Source organism: Nerophis ophidion, linkage group LG29 (assembly GCF_033978795.1).
Source record: "Nerophis ophidion isolate RoL-2023_Sa linkage group LG29, RoL_Noph_v1.0, whole genome shotgun sequence".
Classification (NCBI taxonomy): Eukaryota; Metazoa; Chordata; class Actinopteri; order Syngnathiformes; family Syngnathidae; genus Nerophis; species Nerophis ophidion.
In genome coordinates, this window is record NC_084639.1 from 28,386,929 (window position 1) to 28,409,625 (window position 22,697).

The 22,697-nt window shown below is 40.9% G+C and overlaps 1 protein-coding gene across 1 annotated transcript; it reads left to right on the forward strand.

Moving 5' to 3' along the window:
• The first annotated feature begins 779 nt into the window (after positions 1–779).
• Positions 780–22,076, forward strand: fgf24 (fibroblast growth factor 24). Its single transcript, XM_061891766.1, is given in 6 exon segments — positions 780–1,249; positions 1,356–1,392; positions 9,072–9,249; positions 18,253–18,359; positions 21,509–21,599; positions 21,602–22,076. Coding segments are annotated over 6 exon segments (624 nt in total). The 5' UTR covers positions 780–1,217; the 3' UTR covers positions 21,781–22,076.
• Positions 22,077–22,697: the final 621 nt, after the last annotated feature.

Consider the following 22,697-nt stretch of genomic DNA (forward strand, 5'->3'; position numbering starts at 1 on the left):
ATGTACACATATATGTACAGTATATATATGTCTATTTATACATATACACACATGTATATACAAATATGTACAGTATATATATATATATATATATATATATATATATATAGACAACTTGCACTGAGCCTAGTCTATAAAATCCACTACATCTCCTTGATACCCAAGTACATGTCAAACTACTTCCTTAACGTAAATGACCGCCATAACCACAACACCAGGGGGAGCTCCACAAACCACGTTAAACCCAGATTCCCATCTAACAAAGGTCTTAAGTCATTCTCTTTCTATGCCACATCAATGTGGAATGCACTCCCAACAGGTATAAAAGTAAGTGCATCTTTATCCTCCTTCAAAACCGCTCTAAAACAACACCTCCAGGCAACTATATATATATACCTCCACATCCCACCTCCCCGGAATGTAAATAATACAATGTATATAGTCTGATGATGAACTTGTGTGATGACTGTATTATGTTGATAGTATATATTTGTACTGTGATTTGATGAAGGTGGAGCCCGACTTAAACTACTTATTGGGGTGTTACCATTTAGTGCTCAATTGTAGGCAATATGTACTGTACTGTGCAATCTACTAATACAAGTATCAATCAATCAATCAAACGTAAATGTATGTAAAAGGAGGATTATTGGAGGTGTGATGTGTATGTGGAGCTGCAGGAGTTGTGTTGAAATGCGTGCGCTCCATGAACCCTCCTCTCAGGCCGCTGGTCCAATGATGTCCTCTCAGGTGCAGACATGTTTCCTCCACTGGCAGCAAAAAGCTTGCGGGCGCACCAGGAGGCGAGAAGCCGCGAGAAGCCAGAAGGCGCGTGGATGCTCGACGTCGGCTTTCCTCGCAGCCATGGGAACTTCGGGCTCTTCCACTCCCAACTTTCACTTTGGGACTTTGTGATCGCGGGATTTGCTCCGTTTTGCTGAGGACATTGGATCCGAGTTGGAAGAAGGAAGACCCTCCCTCATGTGGCCTCTGGTGGCCCCCAAGCTGGGACTCTTCCACCCCCGGCGGCTCCTGCTCGGAACTCTGTGCGTAAAAGGCGCACTGAGCTCCGCAGGGGAGTAGAAGGAAGGTGGGCTCGACCTTCCTCTTCTGCTTCTTTTTTTTCCTCCTCTTCTTGCCGTCTTCTTGCCCCCATCCCCCCCCCCCCCCCCCACCCTCCATCGGCGTGCGCAGGTGTATTTGTGTGCGCCATCAAGATGTCGCCGCTGCCCTCCAGGTTCTTCTACCTGTAAGTCCTCCTTCCCAGCGAGCCAACCTTCTGCATTCTTTCCAACAGAAGTCGCCAAAAGCCTTCAACTTGTGACTCATCCGTTCCTCTGCGTCTTTCCTTCCAGGTGTTTCCATTTCCTGGTGCTCTACTTTCAAATACAGGTGAGGTCACGCATGCGTCGCTCTCTTTTGCCTTCATTTGACGCATGAAAACCCCGCCTTGAAATAGCATCAAATGCACTTTATTGCCATGATGATAATAATATTTCATCCTAATAATAATGTTCCAAGCCACAAAGTGCAGAGCAAAATATCTAAAACTAGACGTGCGCGTCCATTTGATAAACGATGACGTCACAGACATGCGTTCCTGTTCGAATGAAAAGTATGCACCAAATATGAGTCCAAAGAATATATGTCTGATGAAAGAATGATTGTTGTCAGGATAACGATGACATCACAGACATTATTGACTTTTGCTCGATTGAAAAATATATTTGAAGAAATAAGAACGATTGTAGCTGAGATAGGCGCCAGCGCCCCCCGTGACCCCAAAAGGGAATAAGCGGTAGAAAATGGATGGATGGAAGAACGTGAGTGCGAATGTTGTCTGTCTATCTGTGCTGGCCCTGCAATGAGTGGCGACTTGTCCAGGGTGTACGCCACCTTCCACCCAATTGTAGCTGAGATAGGCGCCAGCGCCACCCCAAAAGGGAATAAGCGGTAGGAAATGGATGGATGGATGGAAGAATTTTGGCACGATTTGAGCTTAATTTGAGAGGAGCATAAAGTATGAAGAACACATCAATGTGCTAGTAAATGAAATACAGATGAATACATGTTTAATTGGCAGGATAACAATGACAAAATGACTTCCTGTTTTGATGAAAACATATATATATGAAAATGACTGTGAAGGTGCAGATGAGCATAAAGTAGTAGGACTACATCATAAAATGTTGAATTAGCAGGAAAGACGATGACATCACAGACACGAGTTGCAAAGTGCAAAGAGCATCAAGTAGGAAGAATCCACAAATGAGTAGAAGATGAAGGAATGTGAGCTTCAATTAGAGTTTTACAACAACAAGGTGACAGATTTCTGAAGCTGGGAGGTGAAAAGTTCTTCTTTGAAAGCTGAACTCTTGTTGTGTTTTATGAGGCTCACTTTGAACTGCAACCATTTGCAGGCGTCTGCTGCCACTAATTGACTCCTTTCTTCTCCTCACACTCACACACCCTCTTATCATTAGTGCACCGCGTTATTAATAGCATCATCACCACATGTCTTCATGTTATTATCACCGCCTGTACACTTGTATATATTATAATCGTCTTTAGTACAGTTATTCATATTATTATTATCATCAGTACACTTGTTCATAGTATTATTATTATCAGTGCACTCGTTCCTATTGTTATCATCATCAGTACACTTGTTCATAGTATCATTATTATTATTATTATCAGTACACTTGTTCATATTATTATTATTATTATCAGTGCACTCGTTCCTATTGTTATCATCATCAGTACACTTGTTCATATTATTATCATCATCAGTACACTTGATCATATTTTTATCATCATTAATACACTTGTTCATATTATTATAATAATCGGTACATTCGTTCCTATTATTATCATCAGTACACTTGTCCATATTATTATTATTATCAGTACACTCTTTCCTATTATTATCATCATCAGTACACTTGTTCCTATTATTATCATCATCAGTACACTTGTTCATATTTTTATCATCATTAATACACTTGTTCATATTATTATAATCATCAGTACACTCGTTCCTATTATTATCATCAGTACACTTTTTCATATTATTATCATCATCATCAATACATTTGTTCATATTATTATCGTCAGTACACATTCAACATTTTCTTAAAAATATTACTTTCATCATCTTGTGGAATATAATGTGACCATGCTGGTGTCTGCAGTGATCACTTTGTAACATTTTTGCGTGAACATTTGATTAGTGTGAGAAACATTCTGTGATGCAATCCAGTTGTTGTATAGTTAGTAGTGTTAGAGAGCAGAAGTAAACATAAAGAAAGGTCATTAGTTTGTATCCTTTAGTGGTTGCTATGCCTAAATATAACTAGAGGACCTGCTGGTGCAAACAAACTAACTCATGTTAAGTTCAAGTAATAAATATTGGGATTGTTGGTCCAATACACACTATTTTTGTTGTCCTTTTCCATAACAAACAAAAAGTTAGTTGTTGTTGTGCAGGAAAGTCTTAATTGTTTTATTCTACACAGATGAGCACATTTAGCATCTTTGGTGCTAGTTGTTAGCATGAAGAACATATGACTAAAGTAGATGAAGACATCTCAGCAGCGTATACAATCTTGACATTGCTGAACAACATCTGCAGCTGAAATATCAACACCACACATAATAACAACATGAATTGTAGATAGACTAATACTGTAGCAGGAAATCAACTGCAAACCAACTTATCCTTTTTCTCATTAGCGTCACGATCACAGTTGGTTATGTGTACATGTTACTTAACCATGCACCGAGAAGTCCAACTTTCTCTTTCAGACATTCATGTTTCATTTGTGGAGTTCTCACATGATGTGCCAACAATCTTTTTTTCTCCTATAAATCCTTGTGAGTGTCCAAGGAAGTCAAGTTGTGAGCAGCAGTGACATCTTGCTGATGAAATCATTCACATGGATTTTATATACCACATATATAAAGTAGTCTTTATATACCACATATATAAAGTAGTCTTTATATACCACATATATAAAGTAGTCTTTATATACCACATATATAAAGTAGTCTTTATATACCACATATATAAAGTAGTCTTTATATACCACATATATAAAGTAGTCTTTATATACCACATATATAAAGTAGTCTTTATATACCACATATATAAAGTAGTCTTTATATACCACATATATAAAGTAGTCTTTATATACCACATATATAAAGTAGTGTTTATATACCACATATATAAAGTAGTCTTTATATACCACATATATAAAGTAGTCTTTATATACCACATATATATGTTATATACTAAACATATAATGTAGTTTTTATATACCCCATATATAATGTAATGTTTATATACCACATATATAAAGTAGTGTTATGTACCAAATAAATAAAGTAGTGTTTATATACCCCATATATAATGTAGTGTTTATATACCACATATACAGTATATGTTAGTGATTATATACCACATACTGTATATAAGCTAGTGTTTGTATACTGCATAAATAAAGTAGTGGTGTATACCACATATATAAGTCAGTGATTATGTACCACATAAATAAAGTCGTGTTTATATACCACATATATAATGTAGTGTTTGTATATCCATCCATCCATTTTCTACCACTTGTCCCATTCGGGGTCCGCATATATAAAGAACTGTTTATATACCACATACAAAAGGTAGTGTTTATAAACCACATAAATAAAGTAGTGTTATATGACACATATATATGATGTAGTGTTTATAAACCACATAAATAAAGTAGTGTTATATGACACATATATATGATGTAGTGTTTATATACCACATCTATAAAGTAATGTTCTATCCATCCATTTTCTACCGCTTATTCCCTTTTGAGGTCGCAAGTGCGCTGGCGCCTATCTCAGCTACAATCGGGCGGAAGGCGGCGTACACCCTGGACAAGTCGCCACCTCATCGCAGATAAAGTAATGTTATACGTATGACATATATAAGTTAGTGTTTGTATACCACACATATGAAGGAGTGTTAATATAGTAAACAAGGAAGCAAGAACAGTAAACAAGGAAACTAGAGTAGCAAACAAGGAAGCACAATTAGTAAACAAAGAACAAGATTAGTAAAAAAGAAAACTTGATTAGTAAACAAGGAAGCAAGATTAGTCAACAAGGACGCACAATTAGTGCACCAGGAAACTAGATTAGTAAACAAAGAAACTAGATTAGCAAATAAGGAAGCAATATTAGTAAACAGGGAAACTAGAGTAGTAAACAAGGAAGCAAGACTAGTAATCAAGGAAAATAGGGAATAAGGAAGCACCATTAGTAAACAAAGAAGCAAGATTAGTAAACGAGGAAACTAGATTAGTAAAGAAGGGAGAAATATTAGTAAAGAAGGAAGAAATATTAGTAACAGTGATGCAAGACTAGTAAACAAGGAAGCAAGATTAGCAAATAAGAAAGCTAGAATAGTAAACAAGGAAAATAGAATCTTAAACAAGGAAGCAAATTAGTAAACAAGGAAACTAGGGGATAAGGAAGCAAGATTAGTAAACAAGGAAACTAGATGAGTAAACAAGGAAGCAAGGTTAGTAAACAAGGTAACTAGCGAATAAAAAAGCAAGATTATTAAAAAAGGAAACTAGATTAGTAAAAAAGGGCGCACTTTTAGTAAACAAAGAAACTACATTAGTAAACAAGGACACTAGATTAGTAAACAAGGACGCATAATTTATGAACAAGGAAGCAAGATTAGTAAACAAGGAAACAAGATTAGCAAACAAGGAAACAAGATTAGCAAACAAGGAAAGTCGATTAGTAAACATCGACGTACAATTAGTAAAAAAGGACACTAGATTAGTAAACAAGAAAAGTATATTAGTAAACATCGACGTACAATTAGTAAACAAGGACACTAGATCAGTAAACAAGGAAAGTAGATTAGTAAACAAGGACGTAAAATTAGTAAACAGGGAGTCTAGATTAGTAAACAAGGACGCATAATTTATAAACAAGGAAGCAAGATTAGTAAACAAGGAAACAAGATTAGCAAACAGGGAAAGTCGATTAGTAAACAACGACGTACAATTAGTAAACAAGGACACTAGATTAGTAAACAAGGAAAGTAGATTAGCAAACAAGGACACTAGATTAGTAAACAAGGACACTAGATTAGTAAACAAGGAAAGTACATTAGCAAACAAGGATGTACAATTAGTAAACAAGGACACTAGATTAGTAAACAAGGAAAGTAGATTAGCAAACAAGGACACTAGATTAGTAAACAAGGACACTAGATTAGTAAACAAGGAAAGTACATTAGCAAACAAGGATGTACAATTAGTAAACAAGGACACTAGATTAGTAAACAAGGAAAGTAGATTAGTAAAGAAGGACACTAGATTAGTAAACAAGGACACTAGATTAGTAAACAAGGAAAGTACATTAGCAAACAAGGATGTACAATTAGTAAACAAGGACACTAGATTAGTAAACAAGGAAAGTAGATTAGTAAAGAAGGACACTAGATTAGTAAACAAGGACACTAGATTAGTAAACAAGGAAAGTACATTAGCAAACAAGGATGTACAATTAGTAAACAAGGACACTAGATTAGTAAACAAGGAAAGTAGATTAGTAAACAAGGACACTAGATTAGCAAACAAGGAAAGTAGATTAGTAAACAAGGACGTACAATTAGTAAACAAGGACACTAGATTAGTAAACAAGGAAAGTAGATTAGTAAACAAGGACACTAGATTAGTAAACAAGGAAAGTAGATTAGTAAACAAGGAAAGTAGATTAGTAAACAAGGACGTACAATTAGTAAACAAGGACACTAGATTAGTAGAAAAGAACGTACAATTAGTAAACAAGGATAGTAGATTAGTAAACAAGGACACTAGATTAGTAAACAAGGAAACTATATTAGTAAACAAGGAAAGTAGATTAGTAAACAAGGACACTAGATTAGTAAACAAGAACGTACAATTAGTAAACAAGGATAGTAGATTAGTAAACAAGGACACTAGATTAGTAAACAAGGAAACTATATTAGTAAACAAGGAAAGTAGATTAGTAAACAAGGACGTACAATTAGTAAACAAGGACACTAGATTAGTAGAAAAGAACGTACAATTAGTAAACAAGGATAGTAGATTAGTAAACAAGGACACTAGATTAGTAAACAAGGAAACTATATTAGTAAACAAGGAAAGTAGATTAGTAAACAAGGACACTAGATTAGTAAACAAGAACGTACAATTAGTAAACAAGGATAGTAGATTAGTAAACAAGGACACTAGATTAGTAAACAAGGAAACTATATTAGTAAACAAGGAAGTACAATTAGTAAAGAAGGACACTAGGTTACCTGCTACTAGCAACACTCACCAGGTGTGTGCAGTGTGAAAGGGGGCGGAGCCCAGCACTGCGTGACCTCCCCCCAGTGAGTTTTGAGAATTTGTTGTCGTGCTTTTCTGTGAATGTCATTAATTGGGGGCGGGGGCTATAATTAGCCACCTGAGAGCCGCCATGACCTGTAATTAGCGCTGACGTGCAGGTGTGGAAGCGGCAGATTCCCGGGCTGTTCAAAGTAGACCTTTTGTCTCGCCCTCGCTTTCTGGCAATTTCCTCATTTTGACGGCAGGTCTAAGGTGACTCGTAAACTCTTGTGGCTTGGACCACAAGGCCACGCCCCCTTCGCCGCACCTTAGCGCGCTTTGCTAATTCATGTTGCCTTGGTGTGCTGGGCCAGATGTTTCCTACTTGCTAGTGCAGCTTCAGCTGTATAGTTAGTTGCTAGTGCAGCTTCAGCTGTAGAGTTAGTTGCTAGTGCAGCTTCAGCTGTATAGTTAGTTGCTAGTGCAGCTTCAGCTGTATAGTTAGTTGCTAGTGCAGCTTCAGCTGCATAGTTAGTTGCTAGTGCAGCTTCAGCTGTATAGTTAGTTGCTAGTGCAGCTTCAGCTGTATGGTTAGTTGCTAGTGCAGCTTCAGCTGTATAGTTAGTTGCTAGTGCAGCTTCTGTATAGTTAGTTGCTAGTGCAGTTTCAGCAGTTTAGTTGCTAGTGCAGCTTCAGGTGTGTAGTTGCTAGTGCAGTGTCAGGTGTATAGTTGCTAGTGCATCTTCAGGTGTGTAGTTGCTAGGGCAGCTTCAGGTGTGTAGTTGCTAGTGCAGCTTCAGCTGTATAGTTGCTAGTGCAGCTTCAGGTGTGTAGTTGCTAATGCAGCTTCAGGTGTGTAGTTGCTAATGCAGCTTCAAGTGTATAGTTGCTAGTGCAGCTTCAGGTGTGTAGTTGCTAGTGCAGCTTCAGGTGTGTAGTTGCTGGTGCAGCTTCAGCTGTATAGTTGCTAGTGCAGCTTCAGGTGTGTAGTTGCTAGTGCAGCTTCAGGTGTGTAGTTGCTAGTGCAGCTTCAGGTGTATAGTTGCTAGTGCAGCTCCAGCTGTGTAGTTGCTAGTGCAGCTTCAGGTGTGTAGTTGCTAGTGCAGCTTCAGGTGTATAGTTGCTAGTGCAGCTCCAGCTGTGTAGTTGCTAGTGCAGCTCCAGCTCTGTGGTTGCTAGTGCAGCTTCAGGTGTGTAGTTGCTAGAGCAGCTTCAGGTGTATAGTTGCTAGTGCAGCTCCAGCTGTGTAGTTGCTAGTGCAGCTCCAGCTCTGTAGTTGCTAGTGCAGCTTCAGGTGTGTAGTTGCTAGTGCAGCTTCAGGTGTATAGTTGCTAGTGCAGCTCCAGCTGTGTAGTTGCTAGTGCAGCTTCAGGTGTGTAGTTGCTAGTGCAGCTTCAGGTGTATAGTTGCTAGTGCAGCTCCAGCTGTGTAGTTGCTAGTGCAGCTCCAGCTGTGTAGTTGCTAGTGCAGCTTCAGGTGTGTAGTTGCTAGTGCAGCTTCAGGTGTGTAGTTGCTAGTGCAGCTCCAGCTGTGTAGTTGCTAGTGCAGCTCCAGCTGTGTAGTTGCTAGCGCAGCTTCAGGTGTGTAGTTGCTAGTGCAGCTCCAGCTGTGTAGTTGCTAGTGCAGCTTCAGGTGTGTAGTTGCTAGTGTCACATCTCTGCAGGTGAATAAAAATGGCTGCGCCTGAGATGCTAAGTGTGCTTCCAGGAGTCCCGGCAGAGCTCGGCTGACTTCAGGTTCTACATCGAGAACCACACCAGGCACCCTGACGACCTGAGCCGCAAACAGGTGCGCATATACCAGCTGTACAGCAGGACCACGGGCAAGCACGTCCAGATCCAGGGCAAGAAGGTCAACGCCAACGGAGATGATGGGGGCAAGTATGGTATGGGACAATCTCATCTCATCTCATCTCACCTTCTACTCCATCACTCTAGTCTCCTCTTCTTCTCAACCCTCCTCATCTCACCTTCTACTCCATCGTTCTCATCTGTCTCATCATCAGAGACAAGTACTTCCTGCCTGGACATCTTTCTGGTCCTAGCTATATTCCTCTCTGCAGTCTCGTGTCATTGGAGCCCACGTGTACAACTATGTTGACGTAGCTAGTGCTAGTTCTATTAGCATGTGCTAGGTGTCTACTAGGCTAGTTGCCAGTTAGCTCCCTAAGATTAGCTTCTCTGGTCCTGTAATACACTTAGATATCAAATATGATTTTTGATATCTTGAATATGTTTATGAAAATATGTTGTTTTGATATGGTATATATGTTATGTTAATATGTTGAATATCCATCCTTCCATTTTCTACCGCTTGTCCTTCATATGTTATGTTAATATATTGAATATGTAATGTCAATAAGTTGAACATGTTATGTTTTATGTTATGTTAATTTATCAAATGTGTTATGTTAATATATCGAATATGTTATGTTAATATCTTGAACACGTTATGTTAAGGGCTTCACGGTGGTAGAGGGGTTAGTGCGTCTGCCTCACAATACGAAGGACCTGAGTAGTCCTGGGTTCAATCCCGGGCTCGGGATCTTTCTGTGTGGAGTTTGCATGTTCTCCCCGTGAATGTGTGGGTTCTACTCCAGCTTCCTACCACCTCCAAAGACATGCACCTGGGGATAGGCCCCTCCCACCTCCAAAGACATGCACCTGGGGATAGGCCCCTCCCACCTCCAAAGACATGCACCTGGGGATAGGCCCCTCCCACCTCCAAAGACATGCACCTGGGGATAGGCCCCTCCCACCTCCAAAGACATGCACCTGGGTATAGGCCCCTCCCACCTCCAAAGACATGCACCTGGGGATAGGCCCCTCCCACCTCCAAAGACATGCACCCGGGGATAGGCCCCTCCCACCTCCAAAGACATGCACCCGGGGATAGGCCCCTCCCACCTCCAAAGACATGCACCTGGGGATAGGCCCCTCCCACCTCCAAAGACATGCACCTGGAGATAGGCCCCTCCCACCTCCAAAGACATGCAGCTGGGGATAGGCCCCTCCCACCTCCAAAGACATGCACCTGGGGATAGGCCCCTCCCACCTCCAAGGACATGCAGCTGGGGATAGGCCCCTCCCACCTCCAAAGACATGCACCCGGGGATAGGCCCCTCCCACCTCCAAAGACATGCACCCGGGGATAGGCCCCTCCCACCTCCAAAGACATGCACCTGGGGATAGGCCCCTCCCACCTCCAAAGACATGCAGCTGGGGATAGGCCCCTCCCACCTCCAAAGACATGCACCTGGGGATAGGCCCCTCCCACCTCCAAAGACATGGACCCGGGGATAGGCCCCTCCCACCTCCAAAGACATGCACCTGGGGATAGGCCCCTCCCACCTCCAAAGACATGCACCTGGGGATAGGCCCCTCCCACCTCCAAAGACATGCACCCGGGGATAGGCCCCTCCCACCTCCAAAGACATGCACCCGGGAATAGGCCCCTCCCACCTCCAAAGACATGCACCTGGGGATAGGCCCCTCCCACCTCCAAAGACATGCACCTGGGGATAGGTTGATTGGCAACACTAAATGGTCCCTAATGTGTGAATGTTGTCTGTCTATCTGTGTTGGCCCTGTGATGAGGTGGCGACTTGTCCAGGGTGTACCCCGCCTTCCGCCCGATTGTAGCTGAGATAGGCACCAGCGCCCCATGTGACCTCAAAAGGGAATAAGCGGCAGAAAATGGATGGATGGATGGATTTTATGTTAATACACCGAATATGTTCTGTTAATATATTGAATATGTTGAATATGTTGTTTTGATATCTTGAATATGTTATGTTAATATGTTGAATATGTTTTGTTAGTATGTTGTGTTAATGTTATGTTAAGATCTTGTTTTGATATGTTGAATGTTCTACACCAACTATCATGTATTCTTATGATTATCATTCTGCCCCACAACTTAAGACACCTTCCTCTTTTTATCCAATCGTTCACGTATCAAAATGTTTGGCTGAACTGAAAGTCATAAACTCATAAAATAAACAACAACTGTCTGGCATGAATCCCAGATTACCCAGAATTCTTGGACATTGAAAAAGAATGAACCATTTTTCAACCCCGCACAACATCCACATCTTTTCAACCCCGCACAACATCCACATCTTTTCAACCCTGCACAACATCCACATCTTTTCAACACAACATCCACATCTTTTCAACCCCGCACAACATCCACATCTTTTCAACCCCGCACAACATCCACATCTTTTCAACCCTGCACAACATCCACATCTTTTCAACCCTGCACAACATCCACATCTTTTCAACCCTGCACAACATCCACATCTTTTCAACCCTGCACAACATCCACATCTTTTCAACCCCGCACAACATCCACATCTTTTCAACCCTGCACAACATCCACATCTTTTCAACACAACATCGACATCTTTTCAACCCTGCACAACATCCACATCTTTTCAACCCTGCACAACATCCACATCTTTTCAACCCTGCACAACATCCACATCTTTTCAACCCTGCACAACATCCACATCTTTTCAACCCCGCACAACATCCACATCTTTTCAACCCTGCACAACATCCACATCTTTTCAACACAACATCGACATCTTTTCAACCCTGCACAACATCCACATCTTTTCAACCCCGCACAACATCCACATCTTTTCAACCCCGCACAACATCCACATCTTTTCAACCCTGCACAACATCCACATCTTTTCAACACAACATCCACATCTTTTCAACCCTGCGCAACATCCACATCTTTTCAACCCCGCACAACATCCACATCTTTTCAACCCCGCACAACATCCACATCTTTTCAACCCCGCACAACATCCACATCTTTTCAACCCTGCACAACATCCACATCTTTTCAACCCTGCACAACATCCACATCTTTTCAACCCTGCACAACATCCACATCTTTTCAACACAACATCCACATCTTTTCAACCCTGCACAACATCCACATCTTTTCAACCCCGCACAACATCCACATCTTTTCAACCCTGCACAACATCCACATCTTTTCAACCCTGCACAACATCCACATCTTTTCAACCCTGCACAACATCCACATTTTTTCAACCCTGCACAACATCCACATCTTTTCAACCCTGCACAACATCCACATCTTTTCAACCCCGCACAACATCCACATCTTTTCAACCCCGCACAACATCCACATCTTTTCAACCCTGCACAACATCCACATCTTTTCAACCCTGCACAACATCCACATCTTTTCAACCCTGCACAACATCTACATCTTTTCAACCCTGCACAACATCCACATCTTTTCAACCCCGCACAACATCCACATCTTTTCAACCCTGCACAACATCCACATCTTTTCAACACAACATCGACATCTTTTCAACCCTGCACAACATCCACATCTTTTCAACCCCGCACAACATCCACATCTTTTCAACCCCGCACAACATCCACATCTTTTCAACCCTGCACAACATCCACATCTTTTCAACACAACATCGACATCTTTTCAACCCTGCGCAACATCCACATCTTTTCAACCCCGCACAACATCCACATCTTTTCAACCCCGCACAACATCCACATCTTTTCAACCCCGCACAACATCCACATCTTTTCAACCCTGCACAACATCCACATCTTTTCAACCCTGCACAACATCCACATCTTTTCAACCCTGCACAACATCCACATCTTTTCAACACAACATCCACATCTTTTCAACCCTGCACAACATCCACATCTTTTCAACCCCGCACAACATCCACATCTTTTCAACCCTGCACAACATCCACATCTTTTCAACCCTGCACAACATCCACATCTTTTCAACCCTGCACAACATCCACATTTTTTCAACCCTGCACAACATCCACATCTTTTCAACCCTGCACAACATCCACATCTTTTCAACCCCGCACAACATCCACATCTTTTCAACCCCGCACAACATCCACATCTTTTCAACCCTGCACAACATCCACATCTTTTCAACCCTGCACAACATCCACATCTTTTCAACCCTGCACAACATCCACATCTTTTCAACCCTGCACAACATCCACATCTTTTCAACCCCGCACAACATCCACATCTTTTCAACCCTGCACAACATCCACATCTTTTCAACACAACATCGACATCTTTTCAACCCTGCACAACATCCACATCTTTTCAACCCCGCACAACATCCACATCTTTTCAACCCTGCACAACATCCACATCTTTTCAACCCTGCACAACATCCACATCTTTTCAACACAACATCCACATCTTTTCAACCCTGCACAACATCCACATCTTTTCAACCCCGCACAACATCCACATCTTTTCAACCCCGCACAACATCCACATCTTTTCAACCCTGCACAACATCCACATCTTTTCAACCCTGCACAACATCCACATTTTTTCAACCCTGCACAACATCCACATCTTTTCAACCCTGCACAACATCCACATCTTTTCAACCCCGCACAACATCCACATCTTTTCAACCCCGCACGACATCCACATCTTTTTAACCCTGCACAACATCCACATCTTTTCAACCCTGCACAACATCCACATCTTTTCAACCCTGCACAACATCCACATCTTTTCAACCCTGCACAACATCCACATCTTTTCAACCCTGCACAACATCCACATCTTTTCAACCCCGCACAACATCCACATCTTTTCAACCCCGCACAACATCCACATCTTTTCAACCCCGCACAACATCCACACCTTTTCAACCGTGCACAACATCCACATCTTTTCAGCCGTGCACAACATCCACATCTTTTCAACCCCGCACAACATCCACACCTTTTCAACCGTGCACAACATCCACATCTTTTCAGCCGTGCACAACATCCACATCTTTTCAACCCCGCACAATATCCACATCTTTTCAACCCCGCACAACATTCACATCTTTTCAACACAACATCGACATATTTTCAACCCCGCACATCCACATCTTTTCAGCCCCGCACAACATCCACATCTTTTCAACCCTGCACAACATCCACATCTTTTCAACCCCGCACAACATCCACATCTTTTCAACACAACATCCACATCTTTTCAGCCCCGCACAACATCCACATCTTTTCAACCCCGCACAACATCCACATCTTTTCAACCCCGCACAACATCCACACCTTTTCAACCGTGCACAACATCCACATCTTTTCAGCCGTGCACAACATCCACATCTTTTCAACCCCGCACAACATTCACATCTTTTCAACACAACATCGACATATTTTCAACCCCGCACATCCACATCTTTTCAGCCCCGCACAACATCCACATCTTTTCAACCCTGCACAACATCCACATCATTTCAACCCCGCACAACATCCACATCTTTTCAACACAACATCCACATCTTTTCAGCCCCGCACAACATCCACATCTTTTCAACCCCGCACAACATCCACATATTTTCAACACAACATCCACATCTTTTCAGCCCCGCACAACATCCACATCTTTTCACATTTCTCCCCCGATTCCATTGCTTCCTCCTTCAAAACCTCCCTCCACAATCCAACCACCATTTTCCAAGTTCATCACAAATTCCAGGATTTCCCAGAATTCCTGTTTTGCCAACACCTTCTTGTACTAAAGTGTTCACAGTCCACGTGTTTTGAACAATTCCAGCATCGAGACATTCCTCCCAGTCGGCACATCACAATTGATCCATTTTTTTCCTACAAATTCCCGCTTCTGCTGTCATTCCAGGAATTCAGAAATACCAATTTTTTATTCAAAACTGTTACCAGGTCAACATTTTGCAAGCAATTCCAACACCATCTTAATCATATGTGAAGTGAAGTGAATTATATTTATATAGCGCTTTTTCTCAAGTGACTCAAAGCGCTTTACATAATTAAAAACAATATCTAAATTACATTCAAAGCAGTGTGGGTGGCACTGGGAGCAGGTGGGTAAAGTGTCTTGCCCAAGGACACAACGGCAGTAACTAGGATGGTCGGAAGCGGGGATCGAACCTGCAACCCTCAAGTTGCTGGCACAGCCACTCTACCAACCGAGCTATACCGCTTGGACAACTTGAACAACTCTGCTAGTATTAATATTTGTACAAATTCCCACTTTTCCTGTAATCCCCAAATTTCCAGGAATTTCCATTTTCAATGAATAGAAAGGTTCAAAGTTTTACACTTTCTCAAATGTTTGGGTCATTTCTCAACTCATTCACATGTTTTCTAAATGTAAAGTGTTTTATTATTATTGAATCCTCCTTCTGGCTGCTGTATAGAATATGACTGTGTACTTTTGAGAGTATGACTGTGTACATTTGAAAGTATGACTGTGTACATTTGAGAGTATGACTGTGTACATTTGAAAGTATGACTGTGTACATTTGAAAGTATGACTGTGTACTTTTGAGAGTATGACTGTGTACATTTGAGAGTATGACTGTGTACATTTGAAAGTATGACTGTGTACATTTGAGAGTATGACTGTGTACATTTGAAAGTATGACTGTGTACATTTGAAAGTATGACTGTGTACATTTGAGAGTATGACTGTGTACTTTTGAAAGTATGACTGTGTACATTTTAAGTATGACTGTGTACTTTTGAAAGTATGACTGTGTACATTTGAAAGTATGACTGTGTACTTTTGAAAGTATGACTGTGTACATTTGAAAGTATGACTGTGTACATTTGAAAGTATGACTGTGTACATTTGAGAGTATGACTGTGTACATTTGAAAGTATGACTGTGTACATTTGAAAGTATGACTGTGTACATTTGAGAGTATGACTGTGTACTTTTGAAAGTATGACTGTGTACATTTTAAGTATGACTGTGTACTTTTGAAAGTATGACTGTGTACATTTGAAAGTATGACTGTGTACTTTTGAAAGTATGACTGTGTACATTTGAAAGTATGACTGTGTACATTTGAAAGTATGACTGTGTACATTTGACAGTATGACTGTGTACATTTGAGAGTATGACTGTGTACATTTGAAAGTATGACTGTGTACATTTGAAAGTATGACTGTGTACATTTGAAAGTATGACTGTGTACATTTGAAAGTATGACTGTGTACATTTGAAAGTATGACTGTGTACTTTTAAAAGTATGACTGTGTACATTTTAAGTATGACTGTGTACTTTTGAGAGTATGACTGTGTACATTTGAGAGTATGACTGTGTACATTTGAAAGTATGACTGTGTACATTTGAAAGTATGACTGTGTACATTTGAAAGTATGACTGTGTACATTTGAAAGTATGACTGTGTACATTTGAAAGTATGACTGTGTACATTTGAAAGTATGACTGTGTACATTTGAGAGTATGACTGTGTACATTTGAAAGTATGACTGTGTACATTTGAAAGTATGACTGTGTACATTTGAAAGTATGACTGTGTACTTTTGAAAGTATGACTGTGTACATTTTAAGTATGACTGTGTACTTTTGAAAGTATGACTGTGTACTTTTGAAAGTATGACTGTGTACATTTGAAAGTATGACTGTGTACATTTTAAGTATGACTGTGTACTTTTGAAAGTATGACTGTGTACATTTGAAAGTATGACTGTGTACATTTGAGAGTATGACTGTGTACATTTGAAAGTATGACTGTGTACATTTTAAGTATGACTGTGTACTTTTGAAAGTATGACTGTGTACATTTGAAAGTATGACTGTGTACATTTGAGAGTATGACTGTGTACATTTGAGAGTATGACAGTGTACATTTGAAAGTATGACTGTGTACATTTGAAAGTATGACTGTGTACATTTGAAAGTATGACTGTGTACATTTGAAAGTAGTTTCTTGTGTAGGTGTACTTGAAGTATGTGTTCTTGGAAGGTATTGTCATTAGTATTACAGTATTATTTCTTGGAGAGTATTGTCATTAGTTATAAGTTGTTGATGAGGAGACGTATGTTTGACACACGAGGAGTTGAAGTTTGTCGATGATGCAATCACAACTTCTCTTTTGTCTGACTCTTTTTTTCACTTTTATTCTTCTGTTTTTTAAGATATTCTTTTTTCCTTTCTACTCATGTCTTTTTTCTTTTATTGTCTTTTCTTTTTCAGTCTTTTTTCTTCTTTTGACTTTTTTCTTTGGTTTTTTTTCTTCTGTCTTGAACTTTTTCTGTCTGTTTTCTTCTGTATTTTTTTTGGTCTTTTTCTTTCTGTTTTCTTCCAGTCTTTTTCTGTCCTTTTCTTCTTCTGTCTTTTTTCTTTGTTTTCTTCCTCTGTGTTTTTCTATCCTTTTCTTACTCTGTGTTTTTTTCTTTCTGTTTTCTTCCTGTTTTTCTTTTTCTGTTTGTTTTCTGTCTTCTTTCTTTTTCTTTCTCTGTCTTTTTCTTTTTCCTTCTGTCTGTTTTTTGTCTTTTTCTTTTTCTGTCCTTTTTTTCTGTCTTCTTTCTTTTTCTTTATGTTTTCTTCCTCTGTCTTTTTTCTTTTTCTGTCATTTTGTTTTTCGGGCTTCTTCCTCTGTCTTTTTAGGTCTGTTTTCTTCTGTCTTTTTCTTTCTGTTTTCTTCCTCTCTTTTTCTTTTACTCTCTTTATCTTCTTCTGTCTTTTTCTTTTTGTCTTCTTTATTTGTCTTTTTCTGTCATTTTCTTCTTCTGTCTTTTTTCTTCTGTCTTCTTTTTCTTTTTGTTTACTTCCTGTCTTTTTCTTTTTCTGTCCTTTTCTTCTTCTGTCTTTTTTCTTTCTGTTTTCTTCCTCTGTCTTTTTCTTCTTTTGTCTTTTTTCTTCTGTCTCTTTCTTTGTCTGTCTTCTTTCTGTCTCTCTTTTTTGTCTTTTTTCTTCCATTTTTTTTCCCGTTTCTTGTTGTTTCCCCCAGCAGACTTCCCAAGTGGCGTTGATGCGTGGACTAACTAACTAAGTGTCTGTGGTGTCCTCTAGCGCTCCTGGTGGTGGAGACGGAGACGTTCGGCAGCCATATTCGTATCAAAGGCAAGGAGAGCGAACATTACATCTGCATGAACGACAAGGGCAAAGTCGTCGGGAGGGTGAGTCGCTTTTCCCATCGATTGTGTGACGCCGATTTCAGAAGGAGAGTTTTAATCCCAGTGGGGGCCACGGATTGTCTTTCCTGCGGCCCCGCAAACAAAGGCCTTTTGATGATTGTCAGCTGTTGCGTAATCTGTCACCATCCGTGACTCGGATCGTTAATGGTTTTGCCCTTTTTATGTCTTTGTTCATGTTTTGTTTCTGGACTCTGCCGACCCTTGTTTGAGCACTTCCTTGTTTATGTTAGTCACCATGGCAACGTATTTTGTTCCTCCTTACGGGCTCCTGTCACACACCTGTTTCTAATAATTATTTGTGTATTCAAGCCCACCTGATTCCTTAGTTTGTCCTCGGTCCATTACTTGCTTTTCGCAACACGTCACGTTTTGTATCCTTGTGCCCTGGATTATTTGGTGCTAAGTTCCACCTTAGCTTCACGTGCGTGTGGCGCGTCGTTTAATGTTTTCTGTTTCCTGCTACGTTTTTAGCATTAGCTTTCCGTGCATTGGCACGCGCTTTGTTTTTCCCCTTTTTTTGCACCAGTGTTCTTTTGTTATATTAAAACGTATTCTTACCTGCAATCCTGCTGACTGGTAGTGTGTGCATCCACGAAGTGGCAACTCCGCGCAACAAGTGCGCCGAACGCGTGACATAATCAAGCCTCTGACATGAGATCGCTCCTCACACACTCATGCTCACTTCTCTCTAATTGGACCCTTACACCTAGTACTACCCGAGTACCCATTCCATCTACTAAGACTCTATATAGAGTGAATAACAAGTACAGACTGTATATAGAGTGAATAACAAGTACAGACTGTATATAGAGTGAATAACAAGTACAGACTGTATATAGAGTGAATAACAAGTACAGACTGTATATAGAGTGAATAACAAGTACAGACTGTATATAGAGTGAATAACAAGTACAGACTGTATATAGAGTGAATAACAAGTACAGACTGTATATAGAGTGAATAACAAGTACAGACTGTATATAGAGTGAATAACAAGTACAGACTGTATATATAGTGAATAACAAGTACAGACTGTATATAGAGTGAATAACAAGTACAGACTGTATATAGAGTGAATAACAAGTACAGACTGTATATATAGTGAATAACAAGTACAGACTGTATATAGAGTGAATAACAAGTACAGACTGTATATAGAATGAATAACAAGTACAGACTGTATATAGAGTGAATAACAAGTACAGACTGTATATAGAGTGAATAACAAGTACAGACTGTATATAGAGTGAATAACAAGTACAGACTGTATATAGAGTGAATAACAAGTACAGACTGTATATAGAGTCAATAACAAGTACAGACTGTATATAGAGTGAATAACAAGTACAGACTGTATATAGAGTGAATAACAAGTACAGACTGTATATAGAGTGAATAACAAGTACAGACTGTATATAGAGTCAATAACAAGTACAGACTGTATATAGAGTGAATAACAAGTACAGACTGTATATAGAGTGAATAACAAGTACAGACTGTATATAGTGAATAACAAGTACACACACAAGGTGGTCATAGTTGAACTAGCCTTGTGTTTGGACTTCCTGCTGTCACCATGGAGACACTCATTGACTCTACATTCATGGCATCGTCACATACCTGTGGTGGTTATGATGATGATGTAATTAGTGACGATGATGGTTTTGCTGATGATGTTATTGATGGTGATAATGATGATGTTGGTGATGGCAATGATGATGATGTTATGAGGATGATGATTTTATGAAGATGATATGATGATGGTAAGGATGATGATGGCGGTGTGGTTGATTATGATAATGGTGGTGATGATGATGATGATGGTAATCATTATGAAGATGATGGTAAGGATGATAATGATGGTGTGGTTGATTATTATAATGGAGGTGATGGAAATGATGATGGTGATGATGAAGGTGGTGGGGATAATGTTTGTAATGATGGTGACAATAATGATGATGGTAATGATGTTGGTGATGATAATGATGATGATGTTATGAGGATGATGATTTTATGAAGATGATATGATGATGATTTTATGAGAATGATGATTTTATGAAGATGATATGATGATGGTAATCATTATGATGATGATGGTAAGGATGATGATGGTGGTGATGGAAATGATGACTGTGATGATGAGGATAGTGGTGATGATGATGTTGGTAATGATTGTATGATTGTGACAATACTGATGATGACGATGATGGAAATGATGATGGTAATGATGATGATTTTATGAAGATGATGGTAAGGATGATGATGATGGTGGTGTGGTTGATTATGATGATGATGATGATGATGGTGGTGTGGTTGATTATGATGTTGATTATGGTGACGATGATGTTGTTGGTGATGATGGTAATCATTATGATGATGATAGTAAGGATGATGATGGTGTGGTTGATTATTATGATGGAGGTGATGACGATGATGGTAATGACGATGATGGAAATGATGATGAAGATGATGGTGAAGTAGGTAATGATGGTGACGATGTTGGTAATGATGATGATGATGATGATGACTGGAAGGACTTGTTTTGCCATGTTTGATGCTTGATTGAAATGTGGAACTAAGGTGTGTGTGTGTGTGTGTGTGTGGTGTGTGACGCCCACAGTGACATGTGGAACTAAGGTGTGTGTGTGTGTGGTGTGTGACGCCCACAGTGACATGTGGAACTAAGGTGTGTGTGTGTGTGTGGTGTGTGACGCCCACAGTGACATGTGGAACTAAGGTGTGTGTGTGTGGTGTGTGACGCCCACAGTGACATGTGGAACTAAGGTGTGTGTGTGTGTGTGTGTGTGGTGTGTGACGCCCACAGTGACATGTGGAACTAAGGTGTGTGTGTGTGTGTGTGTGGTGTGTGACGCCCACAGTGACATGTGGAACTAAGGTGTGTGTGTGTGTGTGTGACGCCCACAGTGACATGTGGAACTAAGGTGTGTGTGTGTGTGTGTGGTGTGTGACGCCCACAGTGACATGTGGAACTAAGGTGTGTGTGTGTGTGGTGTGTGACGCCCACAGTGACATGTGGAACTAAGGTGTGTGTGTGTGTGTGTGGTGTGTGACGCCCACAGTGACATGTGGAACTAAGGTGTGTGTGTGTGTGTGTGTGGTGTGTGTGGCAGCCCGACGGCAGGAAGCAGGAGTGCGTGTTCGTGGAGGAGTTCCTGGAGAACAACTACACGGCGCTGGTGTCGGCCAAGTACAGAGGCTGGTACTGGGCTTCAACCGCAAGGGGCGTCCCAAGAAGGGCTCCCGGACCAGCCAGCTCCAGCAGGAGGTGCACTTCATGAAGCGCCACCCCAGGGGCCGAGAGGAGCCACCGGGGGAGTTCCACTTCACCACGGTCACCAAGCGGACACGGAGGGCTCGCCGACTCAAAGCCAGGAGGACTTGATGGACATGAAGAAGAAAGGAGAGCTTTTATTTTTCTTCTCTGGCTGGATCCGAGGCAGGAAGCTGCTGGGCCAAATGGGATTTACTTCTGTTGCCCCCGACGACCAGGACGCCATACTTTCCAGGTGGAATTATTACACCTCACGCTGCTTGGTCTTCCGCTTCATCCTTTTGGCCATGAAGACTTCTTCTACCTCCTCCTGGCCAGCAGCTCCAGGACACAAGAAGATATTTATTGTACACAACATGTCTGATATAGCCTCGCCTAATAAAAGGAGGAATATATTTTCAAGTAAACATCTTCTCTTCCTTGGATTATTCTTTACTTCTTTTTCTCAGGGATACTAGGACCAGGACTTGGCAGTCTCCTTTCGACTGCCCTCAGTCTCCATTTGACTAACGTCAGTCTCCCTTTGACTGCCCTCAGTCTCCATTTGACTGCCCTCAGTCTCCATTTAACTAACCTCAGTCTCCCTTTGACTGCCCTCAGTCTCCATTTGACTTCCCTCCATCTCCATTTGACTGCCCCCAGTCTCCATTTGACTGCCCCCAGTATCCATTTGACTGCCCTCAGTCTCCATTTGACTGCCCCCAGTATCCATTTGACTGCCCTCAGTCTCCATGTGACTGCCCTCAGTCTCCATTTGACTGCCCCCAGTCTCCATTTGACTGCCCCTAGTCTCCATTTGACTGCCCTCAGTCTCCATTTGACTAACCTCAGTCTCCCTTTGACTGCCCTCAGTCTCCATTTGACTGCCCTCAGTCTCCATTTAACTAACCTCAGTCTACCTTTGACTGCCCCCAGTATCCATTTGACTGCGCTCAGTCTCCATTTGACTGCCCAGTCTCAATTGACTGCCCTCAGTCTCCGTTTGACTTCCGTCCATCTCCATTTGACTTCCCCGAGTCTCCATTTGA